The sequence below is a fragment of the Varroa destructor genome, unplaced genomic scaffold, assembly GCF_002443255.2.
Source record: "Varroa destructor unplaced genomic scaffold, Vdes_3.0 BEIS01000003.1, whole genome shotgun sequence".
NCBI lineage: Eukaryota > Metazoa > Arthropoda > Arachnida > Mesostigmata > Varroidae > Varroa > Varroa destructor.
The window spans coordinates 33,912,819-33,940,326 of record NW_019211456.1 but is presented as its reverse complement, the minus strand read 5'-3'; the positions used below and the strand labels follow the sequence as shown (position 1 = coordinate 33,940,326).

Below are 27,508 nucleotides of genomic sequence, written 5' to 3'. Positions count from 1 at the left end.
ATATAAGAATAATGTGGTTTTTTAACTGTATGTTGTACTGTTAACGATAGAACGATAGGTAAATTCCAAGCACTTAGTTTTTTATCTAATATAAGTATATTGCGTGCGAGAACCTCATGTGTAGTGCGCCTTTCAATATAAGCAGTTATTCTAGATGTTTCTCTAAGGGGTTGTACTTTAAGATCCTTCTCTTGTTTAGAAAGCCAATTAGTAATTTGGTAGCTCACGTTTAATTAGCGTATAAAATAGATAAACCCCGGCCTACTAATGCTATGTGATATGGAGTACTTTTAGTTCGTTTTTTAATTAATTCATCATAAACATATTACAACAAATATCAACATTCAATACACAGTAACATGTAAAAGTTACTCGAATTGTACAATTTGACTTTTTTCCTCAGTGACAAAATGAGCATTTTTAACCATTGTAATAAAAGACATAATAAATATTGGCGATTTAATATCTTCAACATAGTCTTACAATTGGGTTGAATTTACAGGGAAACAAGTATTCTTTTCGATCAGATCGACTCATCAACTATGCGAATGCAGGGGATTGCTTTAGTAATCTCTCACGAGATGGCGCACCAGTGGATCGGGAACCTGGTTACAATGGTAAAAGTTTCCTTGCTCATCAACGGGCAGACCCGCCAAAGTAGGTACGCTCATCATCTTGTTTTCCGCAAAAACGCGAAAAAAAAAAGTAATGCTTTTACATTGTTTTTGTATCCCTCTCGATGTACATTTGTTTGGATGTTTGAATGAAAACCATAGGAATGGTGGACATACCTTTGGTTAAATGAAGGATTCGCCCAATTCATGGAAAGCCTCTGCGTCTCTAAATTTGCGCCAGAGTTCGACGTCCTGACTCAGTTTACGGCAAATACGGTTTCTAAAGCGCTGGAGGTGAGATCCAGCACGATTTTCGAAAATATGATCGAAAAATTTGCAGTATTTGAGGAGGAACTTACGTCTTTAGTCGTTAATATTTCTAACTGTTAGTTTGAAATCTGTTAGATATAGCCTATATGATTAATGCTACTGTTACTACAATATCGACTGGCGCAAGCTCCATTATAAGTGTCATCACCGTTTTCGAAAGATCCTATCCAACGATCATGAAATTATTAAAGAAGCTAAATATGGCAATTACAGTATTGAACCAGGTTCTATCTCAGGCTAAAGTTTCACCCATAGGTCGTTTTGATCGCTTCGCCAGGACGATGCTTTGGACAATTCTCATCCGATCGAGGTAGAAGTGGAGTGTCCTGCGGAGGTCGACGAAATCTTCGACGCCATTTCCTACAAAAAGGGAGCTTCAGTTATTTGGATGCTTTACAACTACATTGGCGACGAGGTAGGTTGAAGGTGTGCGTGGAAATTTGCGCACATCATGCACTATACCTATCTGTACACATGTTAGCTTATCCATTTTGCACGGGTAGATAAACAAAATTAGAAACCACTTCGAAAGTCGAAGTGATAAATGAGCATTTATCAACAATTCGTCAGTTAGCACAAAGCATTCTGAATAAAAAAGTAAGTAGCCACGGAAAAGTGCTCAACGCTGTTAGAAGTACTTTTTTTTTGGAGTACTAATTCAACAGTGTACATGACCCACATTCGGCCACTATTTGAGGTCGATTAACAGAAGTTTCGCACGGGACTGTCAACATATCTATTGCAACATGCTTACGGCAACACCTCATCGGAAGATCTGTGGCTTACACTATCTGAAGTGAGCGGATTACGCGTCGGCGATATGATGAATTCATGGGTCAAGCAGAAAGGCTTTCCTCTTTTGTTCGTACGTATTTTCCGTCACTATTTAGAGTAATGTGGCCTATAGAGAATTCTGTGCATAGCATTTGATTATTGATGCGTTTGGTCCGTAGAAATTTTTTTCAAGGAAGTCTCTCTTAAAATATTAGTAAATGCTTACATTTACATTATTATCGTGCATTCACTATAGATAACTGTTAAGAACAATTTCCTTTATATTCCTCTTATTATAAATGTGATCGACGTTACTACAGATACGTGCCACGTTCTGTGTGTCCTTTACACAGGTCAAGTGTCGTAAATTGGGTGCTAACTGCGTCCTTGAAATCAAGCAAGAAAAGTTTCACAGTCTGGCTGAGAAAGCGAAGTACGCAAAGCAGGCCTTATGGAAGGTGCGTACGCCGGACACGCACCATGAGATCAATAGGCCAATATTCTTAGCAATACAGTACGATACTAGTAATTCCAACTTTACTTTACAATTAGCAATTACGGCGTATGGGTTAAATTGAGTTACTCATACTGATTGCAGATTCCCATTGTGATCGGGGTACCAGGTATGAAGAACACAGTGGTCCTCATGGAAAAACCTAAGGAGGATATTTTAATTAAAGGCGCTTCTAAAGCTGCATGGATTCACGTAAGGAAACGGACACATTTATTAGCTTACTGAAAGTGTAGCTCGTATATTATAAGGCAGTGATATAAGGCAGCTAAACGTTCGACTTGGTTTTTTCAGGCTAGCCGAGACAAAAGATGGTGCTGATACGGGTTCTGATCATTTCAAAGTTAAACTGGCATTATTTTTTGAGTGCGCACATTGTTCTATCTTTTTTAAATGTTTGCCGACTAAAAGAATTAGTATGTATACAATTGTTCGGAATTAGGATGGGAATTCTTTTCAGGTCCATCTATTTAACAGGTTGACTATGTACTAAGCTGCTGGGTTGGAATCACTAAACTAGCCCTTTGTAGATCTATGTGATGCCAAAAACAACGTCGGTTTGCGTAATTACACTCTAAGACAATAGATGATGTACCAAGTAAATGACTAACCGTTTGTTTCGTCTGCAATCGCGATCAGTACAGGTGAATCACGGTGCCGCGGGTGTCTTCCGTATTCACTATGACGAGCCAATGCGTAAAGCTCTTCTTTTAGCCATTCGGAACAAAAGCTTGTCGCCTATGAATCGATTCATTTTGCATTCCGACCTCCTTGCGCTTGTACGTAGCAGACGCGAACAAGAACTTGTTATCATTCAGTAGAAGTTGTTCCAGGCACAAGAATGCACTACCTTGATAACTTCCTCTCAGCCGTTATCTCTGATGTGATCATTTACATCTGCATACGCAAATGACGCGAATTTATTAAAACTACAATGTATAATGTATAAACTCATGCCCAAGTAGATTAAGAGATAGCCTCAGTGTGTGATATCATTCATTCTCATAGCACTAGCAGGTTTCACATAAAGCAATTTAATGAAGATTTGTCACACACGTAGACACAAATCTACGACACAGCCATATTGCGATTGCAGAAGTTTAAGAATTGCGCAACTAGATTTTCCTATTGGTCAGTGAAAATTCACCATTGTAAAAATTGTCCCAATTATACTGTCTACAAACAGGTAGAAGCTGGGTATGCGTCTATGAAAGAACTACTTGAGCTGACGGAGGTGTATTCGTCTGAGACAGACTATTCGGTATGGACATCCGTCTCCACCCTAATGACGAAGCTCGAAATACTTCTCGGACACCGACCCGAGCTCGTCGAAAGATTGCACGGATTTGGTAGAAAATTGTATAGCGAGGTATTCAAGGGTCTTGGGTGGGACTCAAAACCTGACGAGAGTAAGTGGCTACCCGTTGGCAGAAATTCTATTCGAGTTATTCTATGTCACATCACACATGCTTCGGTGTATTTGAATCAACTTCGTCGGTTAGGTTTTTCCATCTGTATCTGTAATCCTGCAATGAATCTCTGACGATGTACCTGTTGAACGATTTTCTTTGCTATTACGTTTGAATCAGAACCGGCGAGGGCAATGCTACGAGCTTTAGTACTGGGCAAAATGGTGAAATTCGGCGAGGAGCAGGTATTGAATGAAGCACAACGGCGCTTTGTTGCGCATGTGTCCGGTCGAAACGAGCTTATAGCCGATTTACGGATGCCAGTGTACAGGGCGGTAGCACAAATGGCTCATAATCATCCTGAAACATGGGATCAACTTATGAGTCTGCACCGAAAAGCCAAAGTCCAAGAAGAAGCCAATAGGGTGGCGATAGCCCTTGGCTCGGTACAAACGAGACCCCTTTTAATTAAAGTATGTCGGTCCATCTTCTACGTACACGTGCTATCTTTGATCGTTGACAATTCATAGCTCTTAATTAATAGTAAATGATAACACTAAATAATAGCCACATTGAACGAATGAATTGCGTACATCTCGACTCAAGCTGTTCGTAAATATACGTAACTGGACAACGCTCAAGATGAAAGTTACGGAGTCTACGTGAAATTCGACTATAAAAAGCTGCGCTATAAATCTGTTGAACTACGGAGCTGCTTAGCTTGCTCCAACGATTTAAGTTTCTTAAAAAGACGTAATGTACGTTTGGTTGAAAAACATGTGTGCTAACTCTTCCCAACTGCATAAACTGTACACCTTCATAAAAAGAATGGAAGTATTATGTTTTTTTCGTTTTTTGGTTTGAGCAGGTTTTAGAATTTGCGGCATCAAACGCTGTGCGTTATCACGATAGCGTATTGGTGATGGAGAGCGTAACCCATTCAGCGATGGGACAAGAGCTTGCTTGGGAGCATTTCACTGCTTTATTTGAAACGTACGGTTCAAAGGCGGCCTCCGTACCTTTTTTTTGAAATGAGCTTTTTGGGACGTATAAATCAAGTTGAATGGACATTGTAACACATCGGGTCAGCGGCGTCGTGAGCTTTCCTCTCCTTTAACCACAACGGAAATGTGTCACTTTTGTAAAAATGTCTATTTATTTGTCGCTGTTGTGTACCACTACATTTACCTGCCCGTATCGTTTTGCTATGATCGTCAATCTAACTCAGTAAGGCATGCGTATAGAGAGAGTTTATAGAATAATTCAGTGCTTTCTACGATGAGCTGTCGTTGATGCCTGGTGCTTTCGGAAGCTGAGTTGTCATCTCAAAATGTTCAGTTCTTAATCGAACGGTCTGTATATTGAACACCTGTGTTGTTTGTGTAACATAAACCGTATCATTCTTTCTGAACTTACAAGGAGAGCGTAGTCAATAAGTTTCATCTTTACTATTTATGAGGAAAAGTACTCGATTACGAAAATTACATCAATTAATGATAAAATTATATTAATAATTATTAAAGTAACTCATATACTTCAGAAATTATATATGACACGCTGTTTCACGTTGAACTTTTCACAGCTATAACCGCCGCTACAACTCGGGTTCACGTTTTCTCCGTCTGATTAGAGCGTCAGCAAAAAATTTCTGTACATTCGAAAAAGCCAAAGAGGTGAAGGAATTTTTCCAAAAGGTTCGTGCCAATATACGCTCCGCTTACATTTTTCTATTGTTCTGGATAGTAAATCCGAGTAGCGGTCAGGATACGAATCGGAGGCCTTCACCGCCCTTGCACGCATGCGGACGAAAAATACGGATGGAAATTCGTGAAAGTCTTAGGTACACCCTAAATTGATGGATTCCTTGTTTATGATGGAGTGGATTACCTGTTGCGATGAAGGTGAGCAGGAACGCTCGATGTGGGATTGATTCACTGTTAAGTCTGACCTACCGTGTCGATGTGTTATTTCAGAATCCAGTCGTTGGGGCAGAAAGTACAATGCGTCAAGTGATTGAGGTGATTGAAGCGAATGCTGCCTGGCTAAAGCGAGACGAACGTCATATTTTCGAGTTCTTTAGAGAGAGATGAGTCGTATGAACTAGCCAAAAGATGAAGGTCGTTATCAATCCTAATTCCAATAATAATAGTAGTAATAATTATGTGCGTAAAGATAATAAACGAGCATCATACTTACACGGAGGTCAACTCTACGAATCCACAGTGCATTATATAGATGGGTGTTGTTTAGTTGCGTTTATATCAAAACGGTCAAGTGTTCTGACGAGTGCTGGGGTTTGTCACTTGTCGAGTCCCAACTAGTTTCGTGATTAGTTAGATTTGGGTGTCTACACAACTTCAGAACGACGTGTTCTATATATAAATCTTATTAATATGGAAAACGTGTAAGTCTTTCATAAGAGCTAGGGTTAGAAATAGTAGATTCCATATATTACCCTAAGCCGCGTAAGCATCCTCACAAGGTAACTTTTCATTATGTTTCGATAGATCATTTTACGTGCTGCGATGTCTTTTGTGTCTATGCGTATTGTTATTAAGCATCTTCCACTGGTTCCGTCTATTTTGAAAGATTTTTTTGGTTTGTCCTATGCTAAGGGTTAATTCATCCAACTCTTGCATCAGTCCTCCCTAAACTGTCGTAGATCCTTTAAGTAATAATGGTCTCAAGTGTTTATGATATAATTCGAAAGTTTTGATTGCAAACTTTAATGAGTGTTAACGTCAATCACGCTCCTTGCCTTTTCAAATCGGTACGGTCACAGTAGATGAACTCTTTCTTTGTTTTATTAAAATAAGCGACGGCAAAAAAGAAGCAATCTACCTATCTGAACATGCTACAGGTTATGGACCTAAGTATGCTTAAAAGATTTCGTTTTATTCGGTCAGCGATTCAATATCGAGGACCGGTTTATCCGCTAAATCAAACGTAAATTAAACGTAGTTATCAAACGTAATTAAATCAAAATCAGTTACGACGGTTGTCATCAAATTGGCCTCAGCCAACCGTATGAACTCATAACATTGTCTTAGATATATGTGAAGGAAAAATCGCGCAACGGTACTCACATATCCTGTTAATATCCTGCAATGCACGACTCGTTAAGATAAAGGATCCTGTCTGTTGCCGACTGCGATAACGCAGCACTTCCTCTGATCGTCCTAATTGACCGGCTTCATCAACACTGACGCCATGCTAAAGACGGCCATTTGGCATTTGCTATTTTCAGACGAAGTTCCCCCTTTTGTGTATCTTTTAATTTAGCGTATGATAAAATATCGACTGACTGAATATAATAGGCCTTTAGCTGGTGGCGTGTCGATTTTTCTTACGTTGTTGTTTAGCTAGCTTGCTTAGGCTATATGTATGCAGAGAGTTTCTCTTTTGCCTGAAGCTGTTAACTATAATCGCCGTTCACAGACGTAGCTATCAAGTGCAGCGGCCACGATCGACCACCCTCATGCCTATGTTTACTTGCCTGTTAGAACAAGGAAGCTTCGAACGCGAAGACCAGGCCTTAAATTAGGTAGTAGAATCTGCTAAATACTCAACGTGGACTGGTAATAGATTTACCTGTGTCTTACTCAAATTAAGTTAGAATTAACTTCCTAACAGGGAACTGAAACTCCGAACGTTTGAGCTTGTAAATAAACTAGAAATATCGCGCCTTGCGGCCGAGACATGTTTGAATCGCTCGTGCTGGTCCAAAACAAAACGAGACTTATATACCTCCATCATTACATTGAGAAAATCGTAAGTTTCGTATGACAACATTGAGGACGGTCCCCTGTCCCTTCCTAGGTAATGCCGAGAGTCTTTCCGCGGAGCACAAGTAGTTGTTAAAATGAATTAGGTCCCATTAGTTGAATCATTCTAAAGAAATATAACGTTTCAACAAGATAAAGCCAGGATAAAACAAAATACTATTCTTTCGGTAGATGAAAACAAGCGAAGTCTTATACAACCTATCAGCTCCTGTTAAAATAAATGTTTAGAATTTTACACCAGGTGTAAGCGTTAAGCGTTGCCTCAGACAACCGGTTCCCTACAGCACAAAATGAAATACGTTCAAATCCAGGTTCGAGCCCAGATCACCACATGTTTGAAAAAGTTCGATGCAAACAAACACGTTACTGCTCCACCGTTGGTGCGACGAAGCGAAGAATCAAACGATCTTATATTGATTATTAACCGGTATTCCGACACTATATTATTAGAGTGTATGATGTAAGGTTCACCTAAAAAGGTTTCTTTTTAATACTGAAGGCCCACTGAACACGGTCTAATATTATAGCACGGGACGGTCTGGAACAGATATGCGTGCCACACCCAGGGACTCTCATGGCTCTCTACGAATTTCGTCATTTGCGTTGGCATTTTGTAAGAACACTCTTAACCATATCGTGCAGTTAACGTCACACATATGACAGAGCATAATTCCAGTTCGATTCATAATTTTTCTATACGTTTTCGCTAGTACTAAGACTTGAATGGTCTATATATTGGCACGCCTCTTAAACACAGCGTATCAACGTGCTATTTTTTTTTTTACACTCTAATAAAGTTTTTCTTCGCTCCTTCCACATCCGCTTGATCAAAGCCAGTTCAACCTAGCTTGATGCTGGCCTGTCATGTCATAACCGTTTTTTAGGCGACAGCATGTTGGTGATGCATCGATTAACGGAAATAAAATCGTGCCTATGGTGGTTTGATAAGGTTAAAGATCTAAAGAATGTTTTGTTACCAGCAGCACCAGCGTGACGATGCTCGAGTGAAACGGAGCCCAGCTTCTAGTTTGTGCGACCCTTTCCGTTGCCATATCGTGACAGCTATAAGTTACGGATAACGCACTGTGACAAATGCTCTCTACAAGGTGTTAACTCATGTACTAGAGTGCTTCCTCGCGCTTGACTCCGTTGCGAACAGGCTGGTCAGGCCTATCCTTAGTGTAGCCTAGGTACTTACCGACCTGGATCTAGACGAGATATTGAATGGTATGTTCTATGGAAATGTTTAGCTTCACAAATATAGCAGTACTGTCATGCTCGCTACTATCTTCCTTAGTTCTCTATATTTATTGCCTTTGTCCTATTTGACTTACTACGATATAGAAGGTTCGAAGGCTCGGAAAAGTGGCAGCTAACTGCATTCTTTTTGTTGGCTTCTTCTCTACTTGACCGGTGATAATAGCGTTCTGTTAGAGGAAGACGGACATGTTCCATCTTTCGCAGGGTGACACGCATATTTGTATTCATTGGTATTACGTCTGTTGTATTTGCAAAGTTCAAGGTAGGCTAACATGATCATGTGCTCATCACGTAACCCCTATCCTATATATGGCTTCATGTGACACCATTCGCTTGCATTTTGCGTCTTTGCCATTACGTCTCGTGGCCTGTGTGAATGTAAAGGATCATCTATGCCTATAGACTGTGTGGAACTTCCTGTTCAATAGCTAATGTCAATCAACGAACGACAGCTAAAGGGTTTTACGTACCGCAATTAATTGATTCTAGTCTACTTTATAATTTAACATCGATATTGGTATCATTAATATCGGCTTAACGGCATTAACGTCATTGGCTGGCGTAGTGGCTTGACGCCTCCAGATTATCAGAGCAGCACCTTGGTGACGGTCACAAATACGGAAAGAGAACGTCTCCTACGCGCTTTAGTGTGTCTACGAACGACTATTCCATCCAGCAATGGCTGACCTACAACTAGAGATTATCGATAGAGTAAATAGAACTGTCACCCGAACCTGGTTTTCGCTACCTTTTTACGTTCACGCGTGCAAACACCCATAGATCTTGTTTTTTCTTTTCCAAGTAATTATCGTATGTGTTTATTGACAGCTGTAGATACAATGTAGCCCTATGTTCCGGACGTGCAGATATGCGACAATATGAGCGTTACCAGAGCGAATTAAGTGCTAGAACTAACCTAAAAGACATTATCTTGTACGTATCTCTGTGCACTGACATGGAATTAGTTAGTAACATTTTTTGTTTTTGGTTTGGAGTTTGGAGTACTAGACCGTCGGAAGGCGAAAGCGTCGTTGTCTTTAGGATAAATATGAATTCGTTGTATTGTCTAGTATCATAAAAAATAAAGCACGCCAGCTAAGGTAAGCAGATTAGAAAAGATAGCACAAATAAAAGCGTACCATCCTACAAGACGTATGAGTTTATGCCTTCTTTTTGTATCTGTGATGAATTCGGCCTTTTTCACTGCTGAATAATCTGACTCATCGACGTCTTTCTGGCCTAATTTCACAGCTCAGATGGAACACTAACGAAATTGGTTAGGTTACATCTACTTCGAAGTTTCTGAACAGCTACTTCTGTGCATTGAAATCGGTCCTCTAGGCAAGATGATTGGTGCTGCTTTTTTGGTTCTAGTGTTAGCTAAGACTGTGTGTGGCCTGTTTCCAGCCCTTGTTCATCAACACCGCAGCCTAGAAAGTCATCTACGAGTAAAGCATAGAAAGCGTGGCTATCGAAGACGCTGTGTACGGACGTCTTAGCCATCCTTTTCCCGCTAAACCGTAAGAAAAAAATGATTAACTGTCTCTAGCATGCCAGTTCTTAGAAGCGGTTCATGACAGTCTGCTAAATCTCATTTCCAATATAATCTAAATTGATGTTAGCAGTATCAAACGCTATTCTTATTATATTAACACAGTACCAGTGACACAGACAAAGTAGGTACGATTTTTACGGATCGAACTCAGTGACGATTTATAGATATGCCCATCCATGATACTTTCGGCTTATTTATTCATAAATGAACAGTGGCAAAAAAGTTATCAATATTGTGACATGATCTTTATTTATAGCTATTTGTATAGCTTCTATATATTATATAGTATATTTAAACAAATCTGTTCACAAAACAAAAATGCTATGGGTGCAGAATGATGTGATGCCCCTTTTTATACAACTGGTTATCATGTGCTTATCAGGTGTTATCAGGCTGCTGCGTACTATAGTAAAGCGAATCGCTACTTTTAGCCGTCGCCTACGAAAACATTTAGGGGTACCAACAAGGGTTCTCTTGCCGGGCACCTAGCGAACGCCGATAAATGTACCTTACTGACATAATAGGATACGCGAAAGACCACTCTCGAGGCAGACTGATCGGATGCTTTTAGCAACTGCCCAAAGCTCTTGAAGTTCCACGAAAATGCTGCTTTGTTAAACTTGATTTAGCCCTAATAGAAAACAAATGGCCACGGATCTTAACATTTACTTAATGAATTTTTTTACATTTCAAATCATTCATATCAATTCATTTATCAGAGCCGTTCAAATCTTAACAAAAAGTCCACTGACTCGTGTGTTGTGTTATTATGGCCTTGTTACACTTGAATAGGAAAAAAGACGTTTATTTTATATTAAACTTTAAATACAAAAAGGGCATTGTCAATAATTAACAAACATTTTTCTTGCTACTAGAAGCACTGCGCCGCTTCAATTGAAGTTATTGCAGAAATTCTCGTTGACCCTCTATCCCGTTGAAGTATGTTGCGTTCTGCTAACACTGATCTTTTACTGCCCCTGAAAATTTTTTTTGGTTATAATTGTCATGGAGCGTTGGTTTACAATAAAACGTTTTTTAATAATGTGAATTGACCCTACCTAGGATGAGGAAAGACATTCCCTGAAATACGCGCATCCTTACATATACTAACGCAATTCGACCACATCAGGAAGTTCTAGCTGGGCGGGTTTGGCCCAAAATACTCACCGGCATAGTTAACCATCTACATGTTATAACGGGGCTTGAAAGAGAGACCCGTTCGTGTAGAAGGATCTAGATGAACTATTTATCTATGGAAACAACTAATCATTCCATATTATTCTGCTAATGAACATATCTGCATAACGGCACCTGATTAGAAGACTAAGGGAACATCAAAGCAGCTTGGTGTCAGCTTGAAAAGCTTTTCAGCTTATAAGTTTTGCTAAATATTTCTTCAATTAAACATTAAATAATAAAACTTTTAATATTAAAAAAAGTTTGTCTTTTACCTTTTTGACACACAGCACCTTAATGATAGCTTAGTGGTAAGTAATACTCAATGGCTCTGTTAAGTGCAAAAAATCATATTTACAGTTACAGACAAATAGAGAAGTCGGAAGTTTTGAGTTCAAGGATACGACTGGGTAGGCACTGTATCTGACCAGCAGAGCTTTTGTATGAAAATAGATAGACAACTTCTTCATGAGTGAAAACGAAATGGTAATAGTTAATTCTGTATCTTGCATACCGTCATCGACCGCTGTATTCTAAATGGTCCATTGATGTATCTACTAAATAGCGTAAAGCAACTACATCGTTGGCTCCTTTTTGGAGTCTTTCGACCCTCATCCGGTCATCAGAGCTCACGAATCATTTCTGATGACTTTTCAGTAGTCACATGGTCAACACCTGCAAACTAGATTCCCAGAATAGGTTGCACCATGAAATTCGGTACTGCCAATTAAGTCGGAAACTTGATGTCAAAAAAATACACGTTTTTAGTTATTTGCCGTATTTGGGAGCGTGGAAGGTTTCTGCGGAAAGGACAGGTGGAGTCGATAGTCTAGCCGTTGCGTATATATATGATTGATGCTTGATCATTAGGTAATTAGTACGCCGCTGAAGTCAAACTTGCTTGATCCTTTAAAAAGGGAGAATGTCGTGTGGCCTAAGGCTTAAGCTGCACAAACGATGGGAGCGTCGTGAGCTTATCCCTCATTCACACACCTATCACTTGAACAATGAACAACATTTAAGATTTGTTGTTGACTATAGTAACCTGACTAGTAAGAAAATTGACGATTAAACAGCCGGCACAACAATCTATGCTAGCGGTGTAGCTGTCGTCGTGAACGCTATCTTTTCTATTCAAATCCAAAAAGTGTCGTTTGAGCCACGAAGCTACAATCCGGCATAAACAAAATTCTATAGCCGCCAGAGTTCCTTAGACCCTACATTGAATATAGGCTTACTCTAGCTAATGGAGCAACTCTTTAGCGTTAGCACTAAAAGCTCAAAAATTATTTTGAAATTACACGATGCTTTGGAATCAAACGTATTATAGCTAGTTATGCAGAACACGTTCAAGCCAATAGGTTCAGGCGAGAGATGCTTTGTAGTGTCATAACGACGATGATATACAACGGGAAGATTCTAAAGATACCATAAGAAAGCAGTAATTACAATATGCCATACCAATAACTTCCTCTGTAATGAGCAAATCTAAACGAAAAACTCGCTAATGGTTGCAGATGTTGTACCGGCCTGAGGGGCGGTTCGCCATCGAACCGGAGTTCCTGACTGTGGATCCTCCTCCCCGAGTGCTAATTCCGCGGGCTTCTAATTCGCCATCACTTAGCAGCATTGGAACGCATAGTTCACGTTACCCTGATAGTGAAAAAACAGGCCACATTCAAGGGCAAAATCGTACAGGATGTTATTCGCAAGGCGACACCAGTTCGCCTTCGGACTGCTCCGGTCCAGAAGTTCAAAACTTGAGTAGAAGTATTCCTGTGGAACAGGTGGCAGCGTCTGTTAGGTCTTCAAATAAAACGAACTTGTACAATTACATGTTGGTACCTGCGCCCAAGCTTTCGAATGGCCAGAGTCCCGTGCAGACACTTGATGGAAACATGTCAGCTAAATCAGACAATGAACCTAAAAAAAAGCCAAAAATAGATTACGCTTCAGTTCTCAGCCGTAGAGCTACACCAAACCTGGGTAGTGCATCCTCGCGAGCCACTGTCAGCAGTTGGGATTTGCGGGACTTACCCCGCGACAAACCTGATCGAAAATCAAATAACCGTATTTCTTTCGAGGATCTAATAACCTCCAGGCACAACAGCCCCTATAGGTGTAACCAGTCACAAGATTCTTCTGAAGACCGTAAATCGGATGTGTGTGATTCATCGCTGTCACGCCAGTCAGAACCTTCGTCGTTAGATGACTACTTCATGTCGAAGCGTCGATCCTTTACTGTTGCCCCGAAGACTCTTTCGAGTCTTCCGGTGAGCTCTGGCAATCTGGAAACACATGAGAAGTCAAAGCGGAGACAGACTTCACTCGACGATCTTCGAATAATCCCGATTACTTCGGGTTCAACGCAGACACGTCAGGCGATTCGTCCCGAAGGTCCAATAGTCAGCTCATGCGAGAGAACTCCTGACTTTCAACTCGGAGTTCTTTCGTTATCATCTTGGGCTAAACAACCGAAGCCGGTTTTACCGACATTAACTTCAACGCAGCAATCGTACAGCACACTATTTAAGGCAAAACTCAGCAGGGACCCTAACAAGATCTTTGATTGGACATCCTCTCCGTCAGCGGAGCCCTCTTTTGCTCCTCCTGAGCTACCAGCAAGGGAAAGGGATCCGCCCAGAAATTTCGGTTCAAGATTTAGATCTCTCACAGATCTTCAATATTCGGAAGGATTGGACCAGGTATAATATTTCTTTTTATATTGCTCTATGTAAGCAGATATAGTAACTAATCTCGCTAAGCAACAGCTTCGACCGCTGACCGTCCATGCGGTTATAAACAGCTATTCAAATGTTTAGTTCTCACGAAACTATTGTCTGTGCCTAAGGATGCTGCACCAAAACTATCTGAACGACAGTAGATCTTTTTTCTAAATCAGCTTTAGGAGGCGTTTATTGTTACTAGACGACATTTAAATATAGAAAATAATAATCAAATAACTGCCTTTAGTTTAGGACCAACTAAGTCATGAAAATTATTTGGCCAATGGGTTCCGTTAATGAATTTCTAGCGGTCCACAAAGAATCAGCTTACTTATCTTAAGTTGTCTTCACTCACAAATTTCTGTCTGCGGCACAAATCAATATACAACAATCGTCTAATACAGATTGCACTATTTTCTCTCTGCAGATGCCGACTAAGCCGCTACCGAGTCAATATCACTCGTCTAAAGAGCTCAGACCTGTTATTCCGCTAGAGTGAGTAGAAACCGAGCAGCTTTTATAGTAATTTTCCTTTGATTGATGCATCCTACTGATTTCAGTGCTCTTCATGCAATGACTTCATGGTAGTGCGGACCTCTATGCGAAAATGAGCAACCCAAGCGTGAAATTTCTGCAGACAATGTCACTGCTACTTCGGTTATGGCATAAATTCATTCGGTTTTCTTTATCATAACACTGATCATTTCAACTGACCACAAGTCAGAATGATAAAACGGCGTTATTGTGTTTGAGTACATATTTTAACATCAACGGTTGGATTTTCGGTATGTAATCACTCATTGAAAAATATACTTGTCTCTCAAATAGAGCTTCTTTATTCATTTCATATTGGAGTTGTTTTGGTAGGACGCCAGAAAGGGTAAATATATTTGTCTGCATGCATATTATGAATTTTTCATTGACTACTTTTCAGAATGGTAGATTCAAGAGTTAAAATAACCGTCTAACTAATCGATACGCTTTTGCAGCTCAACGGGTTCAGTCAAAAGGACGCACATGACAAACGAAACCTCCACACGCGGAACGGCGCAAACCCCTGGAGTGCTCCCCTTGAGTCGAAATAGTTGCACTGAAAGCCTGTCGAGGACACATCCAATTGACAGTCTGAAAATGAACCTCGAAGTGTCAACCATGGTCGCCTCGCAAGCACAACAAAACATTTCACCTCCACTGCCCTCAGTCGCGACCGTTGCAGAGGGACTGATCTTCAGTGACTCCTCTAAATGCCAGCAAAGCTTAGAAGAAGGGGAGGGTAAAACTAAACTGGAAGAAATATCAGATAATATCGGATCTGCAGAAAATAGCACGCTCACTTCTATCGAGCGTCAATCGGGACAGAGCCTGCTTAGAAATAGAAATACGGGCAAGGGAAGCCCCGAGTTAGCTGCAGTTTCAACCGATCGCCACCCTGATTCCATGGTGATTGCTGGAGCGCAGTCAAATGCGGATGACGAATGGATACGACCAGCTGGGTCAATCACAAGTCCAAGTACCTCAAACGTAAGACAATCCAGCTTCTTACTATAATTAGACGCATTAGCGTGACGTCAATCAGCATACAACTGCAACATGATTTCTCAGTAATTAATAATATACTAAACTCGATTAATAATAATTTGATTGAGCATCTGTTGCGTCCATTCTGGTGCGTTCAAAAAATGTGACCGTTCAACTGGTGAGTAACGGCCGTACTTCGAAACGTTTACGTAGCGTTGATGTAGCCATCTTGATGGATCTGTATGTGCGTTACGAACACAGGTTTTGAGTCATTTAAGTTGTGTGCAAAGTATAGTACGCTTAGCTGAGATTCTGTCTAATGTCTAATGTTAAATTGAACACTTCTAGTCTAGTCCGAGCAAATCTGCTTCTGTTGCGGACCAGCGACTCCGTTTGTTTGAATTAGAGATTCGACAGACATTTAAAATTATTCATCGATTTGTATGTCCTTGCTATGGGATAGATAAATAATAAATCAAGTATATAATCTATATTAATCTGAGTATCATTTTTTAGTAAAATTCACATAGAATCGGAGGCGAAAGGTGGTTTGTGTTTGCTTAGTGTCAAGGTAGTTATAAAAATCGTCTAATCATTGTATTTGAATTGACAGAATTCGCCGCTGGAAGATGGCAAGACGGAACGCTTTCAACCAGGGGCAGTTTCATTGTACCCCCCTATGAATCCACTAAAACCCCAAAGAAGTAACTTGCCACAGGAATATTCGAAATCAGGCACTACAGCAAGGTGAAGTATTGACGCATTTATAGCAGAGCCTCATCCAGTCAAGCCAAAAAGAAGCTCGAGCTTTAACAAGGTCTTCTCCTGTGAATCTACAATCCTCAAGGGATTCGAAAAAGCTCACGAACTAGCCTTCAAGAAAATAGTTCAGATTTTCTCGAAGGCTAGTTTTGAAAGCCGTATCTTGGTGTGTGTAGGGAAGAAGTTCCTTAACGAACATCCACATAGAATGTTAAATATTTTCATCCCATCAAGGATTTACTGGGAATAGTTACTGTGTTGTATGTATACGAACCAACAATTTTTTTTAAAGATTCTTTAGTAATAGCTCCATATATTCGGTCTGAAACGTCTAAACAGTATCTGTAGACATAGGCATGCTTTCTAATGAACAGAACTCGGTGTACTTTAATGTTTCAAGCATAAAATTGTAGATTGTTGATGAATGCAGGCATAAATGATATCGCTACGATAACTACTATCGTACGTAAGCCGTTCGTTCTTTTGTAATGCAGCAATAAAAGTATCATAGATGATGACCGAAAACTCGCAAAAAAGTGTGTGTGAGAGAAAAATGGTGCCGAGAAAAAGGGACACAGTTACGGCACTAACTAGTGGCCTAGCTTGCCTATTATTTTCGTAGGTTGACGTTTATTTCTATAACTCAATGCACTTATATCTAGATATAACTTAATGTGTTCTGATTTGCAGTCACATGAGCGGCCCGACCAACCCGTTTGGTTCCGACGAAGAAGTTAGTGATACAGTTGTTCGAAGGAAATCACAAACGCTAGATCGATGTGAGGAGAAATTGTCACATCAAAGTACCGTACCGTAAGTTTCAGATTGTTTACGTTTAATCTACGCAACAGTAAAGTATCCGTAGTTCATTATCTATGAAACACTGAAAGTACAATGTAGCTTGCGTTTGACAAATGGCTATCTTTACTAATGAATACCTGAGTTATTAATCTTGACAAAATAGTAAGAAATTCATTTACTTATTTTACGAACTCGTTGACTGTCGGTGCATAATTAACCCATATAAGGCATTTAGCTTAGGCATTTAACATGTAACAATTATCTTAATCTGTATGTAAGTCTTACAGGCTTACTAAGAAAACCGTTAGGTTAGGCTGTATTTATTGGAATAGAACTTCACCGTATGAAGCTTTCTTTGCATGTACTACGCCATGCAACCGTTTCTGTTCCAGATTGTCGCGCTCTGCGATAACTTACTCAAAACTGTTATGCCCCTTTGTGGATGCCTCCGATTCCGATCAGAAGGACGATCTCGATAATCTGCTTCCTGTATCGGTCGCTCCTTCGCGCTCGAGCGCTCTACGATGGTAGTCTACCTTATACTAACATTCTAACATCCTCTCTTCATAACTAGGCTTCTCTAGATAAACGCCGACACATCCTATTTTGCAAAAACATCTCGCGAAATTGCTATAAGAAAAACAGCAGCAAATGTTTTTATGTGGATTCGCTGCTATAAAAGGCGTTGCAACAGCGTAGATGCTCTGGTCTATAATAGTAAATATGCTTTTTGCAATGCAGGGTAAATTCGTTTTCTAGATATCGATTTTCTTAAGTGAGATGAAGAATTTGGGTTGTAAATTACTTGTACTTTTCAATTTAAATTGTTTCTCCCTGCTGGAAATGACAAATCTCGGAAGCGATGAATTAACGATTCGCCGGAACTCCTACCCTGAGGAAAACAATCCGTTTGGTACGCAGTACCATGGGATCGACACCGATTTGTTGACTACTTCCACGAGCTACAACTCTCGGAACGAACCACGTTCAGACGTTAACACCCCAGTGGGAACTTTACCACGAAAGGTTAGAACAGTTTAGCTACCCACTAAATTAGTGAAGTGAATAACAATGGGGGTCGTTTGCTGGGCCTGCGAAGACTTAGCAGATGTTCATATTTACCGTATTTCTATATTGTCGTTGTGTATATTTCATAAGAGACGTATATCGGCTTCAGTGGACTTTGCCGATTTCAAACCTTGTCTTTGTTGTGTTGGCGTGCTTCTCGCGCGTACATATCGGTCGGAACTAAGACGCTCGCGAAACGCTTTCGCGTACGCTCCGCTCGTTGGGTAGCGTTTGATGTCATGCCACCCGCACAGTGCACGTCGGCCTACAAAGCAGGCTTTCGTATCTGGCCGCCACTGATTTTTTATGCCCAGCGCACTAATTGCGACCAGCTGTGACAGCGGTACTTGACTAGACTGGCTTCCCCTCGCCGGCGGTCGACTCACGCAAAAGCCACACGATTGTAGCGGGAACTGATTCAGGCAACAGTAGCTTAACCTGCTGTTCGTTCTTCGCCGGATCAGACCGGCGTTAGCTTCCATCGAACTTGCTCTGCTTTACAACAACGCTCTCGAGGAAACCAAAGATTTGACTACGCGACTGCATTGTCGGTCTGGTAGAGCTATAGCAGAAGAGGATCAAAGGCGACGATTCAAGTTGGTCTGGAACCACGATACGTACTGCCAATACACCGATAACGATACCGATAACGATAATATACCGGCACTTGGCGCTAGAATTTGTATTCCGATGAGGGTTGTAATGGATTTTACAAGCGATGGACGAAGCACGACGAAACACGCTGCTGCCGCCGCGTAAGTAGATAGACGATATAATTAGTGCAGTGTAAAAGACAACAGTAGTCCAACGAACAGTTCGTAATCATCTGGCAGCCATCCTAAATAGGCAGAAAGGAAAGCAAGGCTAGGTTAAGGAAGGTGAGTGCTTTACCACATTGAATGCTTATTGCAGTCGTGATTATTATTGTCGTCATGAGTGGCCATTGGCGTTGTTGGCCGCTGAAAGCCATTTAAACGTTTAGCAAAAAGTTTTGACAAAAAAAACTGTTCATATTTGTGGCTTGTTCGTTTCAATTACGGTGTAGAACGTAGATTTGATTGATGATCCTTAAGAGCCCATTCCTTGAGCTCGAAATGGATCTGGCTGGAAGCTTCACCGCCGACCCGACCCAAACGCGGACAACATTTCATCGTACCTGCACTGCTTACCGTTAGAGCTGTACGGTGTAAGCGATTTTTTTAAGACGATCAAACCGGCATATTCCCCGTTAAAACAAATTTGGCTCGCATTTCGCGTTATTTTGGCCCGTCAACTTGTTGGCCATTGCTACTTTTCCCTAGCTTCTAAGCAGACTCTAGTTATGCTCTATGTCTGGCTGATATTAGCGTTTCCAATCCAACAATTCTAAGCCGCTCTTGTTTGCTGGTCTGTACCAATGGAAGCAGTTGAAGCGCTTCAGATGTTTGCGCTGCCTCCACTTGCATCCCAGTCAAGACCCGCGACAAGTTGAAATTACCTCGTTTTCGAAGTAAACTGTGGACGTTGTTTAGTTCAGCTTTATTTTACTATAATGGTGTCGATAAAGAGAGACATTTGTTAAGAACTAAACACAGCTATAGCCATGCAGTTAACCATCTACTTCCAGTAACTTCGGTAGCTTCTATACGAGTTTCTGTTAATATAATGGCAATGAGCTGTGGTCGATAGAAATGTACCAATGTATTGTATAACTGGCCTTTGAGCTGGAGGACCAAAATCACGCAAGAATCGCTAGTTTCATTATGCGAAGCTTAGGAAATTGCGGATAGTTTCTCGGTATCAACACCTGTTGTTGGTGGAAATCGCCTGAATTCTAGCCGTTGCCGATCGGCTGAAAGCTCGGAAGATGTCAGCTTCCCAGGCTGTCTGACTGACTGACTGACAGACAGACCGACTGACGCCGATTACGTCACGCAGTACACTTAGAACGTAACAGCACTGATGACTAAAAAAAAAAGGAAAGCATGCTGATGATCTTGACCTGCAACGAGTAATCATAGATCGAATTATTTTGCTATGAAAAGCGACATTTTCATGACTGAACATTGTAAACGAACTAATAATCAATTATAAGGATTTTGAAATTCAGTCTGTAAAAATTTTATTTTCAGTTTGGAGGTATGGGTCTGGCATCGGCTTGGCCAACAGCAATGGTTAAGGTAAGGGTAAAAATGCCGAGGTACTACATCGGCCATAGGTATAGAACTCAGGCCATCAGGAAGCTGTTCTTTAGGGTGCATACCTCTGCGCTACCTGGCTAGATCAAATGAGATGTACATGAAACAGTTTCGCCAGTAGCGGCTCATGACTAATGTCACTAGGGAACAACTACATTAGATGCGGCTAGTACTTCTTGTTTGTGTGAAATAGCCCGTGTCAATGCCCTTGGAATCCCATTAAAGCTATCTGAGAGCTGATAGATGATGTTCAAAATAACACGGATACTTCGAGGTTATTAGAAAAAATTATATTTACAGCTTTAAACTTGTCGGTTGGCACATGAAAAACATGTCTGCCAATCAATGGCCTGGACAGTCAATTTTACTTAGCCAAAGATACCCGTAAATTTGCATAGTGCGTGTACCACATTTTTGAGCACCTTTTTGCTCTGGCACGTTATTATGTTGGAAAGATATATGTTCAATGGAAGGAGCGGTTACATTTTTTGATTACGGGAATATTCACTTTGCTAAGCATGCAGCTCCACATGAGGACAGATGTCCCCTATCAACGATTATCTGCTTCGAATTTGAGTGAGTTTTTGAAATGTCACAATGATAATGATTTCAAGATTGCGCGCCTACGAGGCACTGCATGGCTTACACATAATACAAGAGGGGGTTATTAAACCCTCGTAGAGGCTTAGAGACGGCCAAACAACCCAGAACACGATCGACTAACAAGGGGCAAGCAGAGGTCGGCTACATACGGTAACCAATTATCGGGATATTACGAAGCCCTTTAGGTCTTGCTTCAGTCTGGCTCCTTAATGAGTTAATGTGCGCGTGTTCCAGTCATCCCCTGAGACCTACGATAAATCTTTGAATCCGTTTACCGAGCCGGAGAGCGAAAGCTTAACATCAGTGGCGTCTTCCAGTATCATTTCAACAGCATCAGTATCAGCACCAGATTCCGCTAGCAAACCACCCGTTCCACCGAGAAGGTCAGATCATGCAGTTTCAATATAGCGCACTTAATGCAGCATAACAGGTTGGCTTTTTAAAAAGGGGAAAAATATATTATTGCAAGCAGCCTGCGGCAATCCATTGATGCAAATGTACGATAGCTAGTCGTTCTTGTTGTTGGCAAGGAATAAGCGAAAAATTCTAACGGAATTCACCGATTATGTTTTACGTATCGTTCATTTAGCATAAACAATAAAAACCGCAAAAAAAAGCAAGCACCTCTACCTCCCGTATTATCTGATCCCAGAAAGGCCGTTACCGAAGCTACGACGATTTTTGTTGAGGGTAATTCAACGGGTAACTCCGGTCTATCAACGGTTTCCTTAAAGATGGAACCCTCCGTAGAATCATCGGTGAAGAAGCGAACAGGAGTTCAGAGGCTGAAAAAATCGGAGGACGTCATGAAGTCGGAAGCTCCAGTATGTGGAGGAGATGCACCAAAAGCGGAAGACAAACTAAAAAAGCTTAGCCTAAGCGTTCCGAAGCGGGACAAGGATGGCGGCGACTATACTGAGCACTCTGATATATCAGAAATCGACCTTAACCTGTATGTATGGTTGTATTTTGATTGCAACAGGAGCATTATTTTTGGCCTGATGGCCTGCCGCCAGTGACCCTTATGGCCCCGTTTTTGCTGCTTGCCCGTTTCAAAACATGATAGTTACAACTGAGATTACTATACTTAAAAGCACATGATTCAAATAGATAACGCACCGCTTTTTAATTTCAGCTTGCATTCGCTCTCAGCGCTGCCACCCTTACTACAGGAAAGCGGTGATAAAAAAGATAGTAAGGGTATTGAAACACCAACTATTCCAAAGCAGGAGTCTCCGGCCGAAACTCCTACGATGGAAGAACCCACTGGGAATCGCCTATTGCAGAAAAATCTACAAGTGTCATCGAATAAAGAAACTGCTGCTGGGGCAGAAAAGGGCAAGGAGCTTCTGACACCTAAAAATCTTAAAACAACAAGCAACGACAGGTCGAGTTTCGAGGTAGCATCCGTTCCTGAACCCCAGAAGAAGATTTCGCATAAACAACAGCGAAAACGTGCACCGTCTATTCCTTCAAAGAAAAATACACGAATCGTGACGAGCGTGCCGGACAAGTCTTCCGGTGATTCCAAGGCAATGGACGATAAGAAGAGCAAAAAATCGTCTTCGAGTAAACGTATGTTTTTCGTATGTATAATCATACAATTTATTTAATAGCGCCCCAAGAACGGTTTTATTCTATCGTAGGTTGAATCTTCTCTAATTGTATTTTAAGGGAGTTGCGTTTGTTTTAAATTTGTCCAATTTTCAGGAGAATCGCTAGTAAGCAGTTTCGAGGGTAAGCTGGTAAAGTGTCAAAGAGTCATTAGCAAGTTTAAAACTGACGCCGTTCGCAAGCTTCATTTCAGTTAATTTTCCGTCACAGTTGTTCATGAAGCTTTTCTGCATCATTTTTCAATCGTATATACATTTTCTATACTATTCGACGAAAAGAAAGAGCTCGGAACACTCAAGTACTGTCATCTGCTTGTCAAAATACTTTGTGTGCAATTTTACATGTGTAGCACTGGCAATCTCTTTGCCCGAAGCCAGAAAAAGCTGAGGAAGGTTGAACGTATGAAGTGTACTCCATTTTTCTATTTTTTTTTTCGGAAATTTTATGATGATCTATAACGATTTCTACTTCGGTAGGATCAAATATTGATATGCCTACTTACGCGATTTTGTGAAACACGAATAGTCATTGATGAATGCGTTTCCCGAGCGTTTTTGTGGCGTTCTCGTAAATGTTGCACTTCTACATAATTGGTAAACCTGTGGAAGACCTGTGTATTTCTGTAATGGTTTCAAACGCGCTTGTCACTGTAGTTTACACAAGGTGTTTGTGGCGAGATGTACGTGCACGCCTATCCTGTAATCTTGGTACTCACCCAAGTGATGACGACCCAATGCTTTGTTTGTGGCTTGTCTGTGTTTCTCAGCTTAAAACATGTGTTACAAATAAATATTACAACCAACTCCTGTTCGACGTAGTTTTTTTGTTTGCGTGTGCGTGTATGTTAACGTAAAGTGTTGCGCTGTTTCGGTACTGTGAACGTTCACCGAGTCACTTTCATCAACTTGAAAATCATACAAATGGTGATGGTAGGTAGGTTTGGTAATTGATCGTTTGAGTCGTTTAAGCTGAAAGCGGTAGTACAACATTCGGACCGTGTATGCTTGTGTCGCTTGCTGGCGTTACGAGTATATATTTAGTGCTGTATTAATGCTTACTAAATATCTACCTTATTTCCGTTAATTATCTTGACAGTCATATTCTTCGTATCTTTATTACTCATGCCTACATCTTGTAATTGCATGGAACGGACAACCCCACAAGGCTGTGATTTCGCTCAGAGAGGAAGCGGTAGATGCAGTAATTTTAGAACCGAAAATAACGGCATCGTTTATTGGCGTCAGTTAGCGGCAACTGCTTAGTAAATTTCCTTTTTAATATTTAATTGATACACGTTGACTAAGGAAAAAAACTATTTTCAAGTTTATAAAAATAACTACGCCAGTCCTCTCGGAAATATACTTCACGTTTCAGTAAAAATCAGATGTATATATATAGCCATTCCGTTTGCTTAATAAGCACAATAATTCTAGTGCATTATTCACTAGAGAAAAAATCTTCTATCCCTAAACTCTGGGGATCCGTTGGGAATTCTCGAGAATTTTTTATACTCTTCGCATATAAACAACTGGAAATTTCGTACTGCTCGACCGTCTTATCCAATATGTTGCGTTCTTTTGGCGGGTGTTATCACAACATTATCGTCTATGGCCTGAAACCATCGAGGCATATAGTAGTAAATCCTGCAATAAAAATACGAGTGGCTTTCAATGGTTCCGCTTAATGGGTCTACCAATTACTACAGAAAGAAATTGGTACGGCGATCACAGTCCCGTAAAATCTAAACCAGAAAACTAACAGATTACCTGCTCGTGTACATATTAAGAGCCGGCTTTTATAGGAGCAGTTTTAGAATTAATACAGATTCGGATACTAGTAAGAGATGCGTCAATTGCCGGCCATTAAGTCTTGATTATTTCGACCTACTTCAGGATCAACGAAATTAAAACAAATTGCTCAAGCGACAGTTAGCCATTGATGGTATATGACAGCCGGTTCCTCTAATTAATAAATCCGATTATAAAAACTAATTGCATAAATTGCAAAAACATCTCCAATACTATTGGAGTCCAATGCAGTCGCTTATGTCAAAACTTTGCTTCCAAATTATGAAAAATGCTTATTGTCAGTACGTTATGCCCCTATATATTCTATTATTTTACCAAGCTCACAATTGAAATAAATGTGTAAGTTGACTTTGTCACAGTACCTTGATTTTGAAGGTAAACTGACTTAAGCCACCCCTGTGTAGCTTTCTGGAAAGGCCTACTAGGGCGTGACGCATCGGATCTGCTGGTAGTCTGCATAGGAAAGATACGACATATTACGTATTTGAAACGTGTGTGAAATAAAACTTTGCTAGTACCACAATTAAAGTTCCACTCAAGTTATACGCCCAAAATGTTCAGTCCAATCCGCTCCCCTATACAGTTGTGGTATAAATTGGGTTTTTAATTATGGAAAAGACTCTTTCAGTATTTAAAATATTTGAGGGGTTTAATGCTCTTCGTTAGAAAAGACGTACATCGTATATACTTCCATGAGCAACAGAAATAAAATAACGTCGCATTATTTATGAAGCAGACCATGATCCAGAAAGTACGTACGTACCCTGCAAGTCAAAGCTTCCTTCAGCTGAACATCCGACGCTAGCTTTTTCTAGCCTGCTCATTGGTACTTCTGAAGTCCTCGACACAGAAAACGAGAGCGACTGTGATCTTTGGGAAGATGTATCGACTACATCTTGCAGCGATCTTGACCACTGTGACGAGCTCGAAAAGTCTCGTGAACAAACGAATCTTCAAAGAGAATCAAGCCAGCAGCCTGGGCAACACCGAAGTCGAATCGAAATCGATTTCATCCCAAGCGAGCTCGATGCTGCTTTACCAGATCCCATCAGTTTCACCACTGGCGATCGCCATGTCAGTCTTTATCCCTCTGTAAATACGAGGGAAGTAACAGCGCCACCTAGCACAACTAAGGGGTCATCGCCAGCTAAGCAATCAGCGAAAACCTTCGTTCGACGTAAACCAAAAAGGTTAGCCAGTAAACTGATTCAGGTTAACGGCCATTGTATAACTGACAGATTTAAAGGTGTATATAAAACCTACTGCATTACACTCATCCAAACAAAAGAAATAATTAACTTGTAATGCTGTGGGTTGCAGTATATTATGGGTTAATCTGAAATATAAACTTACGTCAGGAGATTTGTAAGGCCCCGTATCGCCACTTTAAATCAAAACAACTATCATTCGGTTCTCAATACGTGTCCTGTAACCTGCTTAAAAATTCTGCGTTTCTTCACATTTTTTTAAGGCCTTATATTCGACGTTAATTTTGCTTCTGATAGAACTTTTTTTTTTGTAGGTAAAGATGTACTGCGCTTTTAGAACTTAATATGTAAATGCAACGTAAATAATTGCAGTCTCGGATCATGATAAATAAAACTGTGATACAAATTCGAGCAGATAACTGAATTAGATAATTTAACGGTACACGATTTTAAATGGTGGGTTATATATGCATGCTTTTTGGAAGGTATCCCACCCAACAACGACGCGCAGCTCGGCCTGTAATTATTAAATACGTATACCAAACAGCTACCTCACAATACATCTATAAGGTTAGTAGTCCAAATATTTGATTTGATGCATCCTTATATCTTTTCGGACGACGCCACACGAACAAGCCAGGGTTGTCGTGACTCGCGACTGGGCTCTGAGGGAGCACGCCGCTGCCACGTTCTTTTTTTAATTCCATAATAATGTTGCCTAGTGAGCAACTGTGAGTACTTTCAAATTCAAGTTCAGTAAGTTGAAAATGCCAACTGTTTTAGAACCTCTATAGGTTATAAATGATGAAACAAGTTAAAATTATCCTTCTACTACTTTCAGCCAAATGCTTCGGAAGGCAGCACACTGTCGAAAACAGAATTTTCTGGCCCTGATTTGTCTGAAGTCAATAACGTCACTAATGGCGTGCTGGTGACCAAAAGAGAATGTATTGTAAAGATTAGTCAGCGAAAGGACGCGTTAAGCACAGAGGGACAACTAGCTGGAATAAACGATTTTTGGAAGGCCATCACAGCTGATCATCATGATACCGAATACGTCAACTTAACCCAAAAGGCTCAGGCTGAATCGACGTTGCGTGACGTTGACACTGAAGCATTAAATAAAGTTAATCCAAAGCACTATGACGACGTTACCAAGCACAAAGCCGTAAACGATGAAGTAAGCTTCAACTCACCGTTTGTCATTGTGCCATCAGTCGTTCCGACTCCGAACTTTGATTTCCAAGTTGACCTTGCAATGGATTCGACCATGGAAACAGTAGAGCCAATCGAACAGTTTCAAAATCAATGGAACGACCTGCCCCATATCGACATTAATTGGGATGAATATGCAAGGTAGGCATGAATTAGAACGGACGGAGCTGATCTATCTTTGTAGCAGATACATATTCAACCTAAGGCCATGCAGAATTTGTGCTCAGCCAAATGTCGTAAAACGGTTGTCTAGAAGTTGAAAACATCTAGACTTAACACATGTCCGGTCAATGTCTAATGTATTAAGTGTAAGGCCGCAAACTACGATCAGTTTATATAACTTTTTGTATTATTTAAGCTTGATTCTTCCAACGATCAGCTTAACACTTATGTGAACTCATATTTACAGTACTTCGGGTTCCTCTCCCTTCATGTCAGAAAAGGACATCCTAGAAAAGATTGAAGATGCTCAAATGGACATGCGGAGAAAGCAAAGGGCTCTCAGCATTATCCCTGAGTATCCTGAAGATGAGTCCGAGGAGGAGAAGGGTCACAAAATCGTCCTAACTACAAACCTCGACGACGAGTATGTTA

General features: G+C 40.6%; 2 protein-coding genes and 1 long non-coding RNA gene across 13 annotated transcripts in view; 2 read left to right on the top strand and 1 right to left on the bottom strand.

The window, feature by feature from the left end:
* LOC111247900 (puromycin-sensitive aminopeptidase-like) overlaps positions 1–5,854 on the top strand; it is a 13,571-nt gene extending 7,717 nt beyond the window's left edge. For 2 of the 3 annotated variants that reach the window (XM_022799432.2, XM_086983974.1), the window contains exons 8-19: positions 503–617; positions 777–908; positions 1,222–1,359; positions 1,654–1,809; positions 2,072–2,176; positions 2,317–2,424; positions 2,874–3,008; positions 3,416–3,638; positions 3,819–4,111; positions 4,507–4,631; positions 5,221–5,332; positions 5,612–5,854. In XM_022799432.2, the coding sequence (XP_022655167.2) occupies positions 503–617; positions 777–908; positions 1,222–1,359; positions 1,654–1,809; positions 2,072–2,176; positions 2,317–2,424; positions 2,874–3,008; positions 3,416–3,638; positions 3,819–4,111; positions 4,507–4,631; positions 5,221–5,332; positions 5,612–5,728 (1,759 nt within the window). In that variant the 3' untranslated portion in view covers positions 5,729–5,854. Of the gene's footprint in view, positions 1–502; positions 618–776; positions 909–1,221; positions 1,360–1,653; positions 1,810–2,071; positions 2,177–2,316; positions 2,425–2,873; positions 3,009–3,415; positions 3,639–3,818; positions 4,112–4,506; positions 4,991–5,220; positions 5,333–5,611 lie in introns of all 3 variants that reach the window. The other variant, XR_015324017.1, reaches the window with a different exon arrangement.
* LOC147756856 (uncharacterized) lies at positions 60–23,430 on the bottom strand. The gene is made up of 3 exons (XR_015324020.1): positions 23,186–23,430; positions 2,841–3,126; positions 60–1,304 (listed from the first exon to the last, which is right to left on the bottom strand). It is a non-coding gene; the product is annotated as an uncharacterized LOC147756856 (long non-coding RNA).
* The window catches only part of LOC111247898 (uncharacterized), a 28,618-nt gene continuing 9,600 nt past the window's right edge, over positions 8,491–27,508 (top strand). The window contains exons 1-18 of one of the 9 annotated variants that reach the window (XM_086983961.1): positions 8,497–8,650; positions 10,091–10,203; positions 12,932–14,119; positions 14,568–14,635; positions 15,130–15,661; positions 16,272–16,405; positions 17,111–17,233; positions 17,614–17,748; positions 18,082–18,247; positions 20,401–20,448; positions 21,304–21,452; positions 21,659–22,021; positions 22,205–22,644; positions 22,780–22,806; positions 25,225–25,681; positions 26,185–26,269; positions 26,541–27,055; positions 27,324–27,500. In XM_086983961.1, coding sequence (XP_086840087.1) covers positions 12,932–14,119; positions 14,568–14,635; positions 15,130–15,661; positions 16,272–16,405; positions 17,111–17,233; positions 17,614–17,748; positions 18,082–18,247; positions 20,401–20,448; positions 21,304–21,452; positions 21,659–22,021; positions 22,205–22,644; positions 22,780–22,806; positions 25,225–25,681; positions 26,185–26,269; positions 26,541–27,055; positions 27,324–27,500 — 4,607 coding nt within the window. In that variant the 5' untranslated portion in view covers positions 8,497–8,650; positions 10,091–10,203. Of the gene's footprint in view, positions 8,651–8,780; positions 8,946–9,060; positions 9,617–10,090; positions 10,204–12,931; positions 14,120–14,567; positions 14,636–15,129; positions 15,662–16,271; positions 16,406–17,110; positions 17,234–17,613; positions 17,749–18,081; positions 18,248–20,400; positions 20,449–21,303; positions 21,453–21,658; positions 22,022–22,204; positions 22,645–22,779; positions 22,807–25,224; positions 25,682–26,184; positions 26,270–26,540; positions 27,056–27,323; positions 27,501–27,508 lie in introns of those variants that run through there. The other 8 variants (XM_086983962.1, XM_086983959.1, XM_086983960.1 and 5 more) reach the window with 8 other exon arrangements.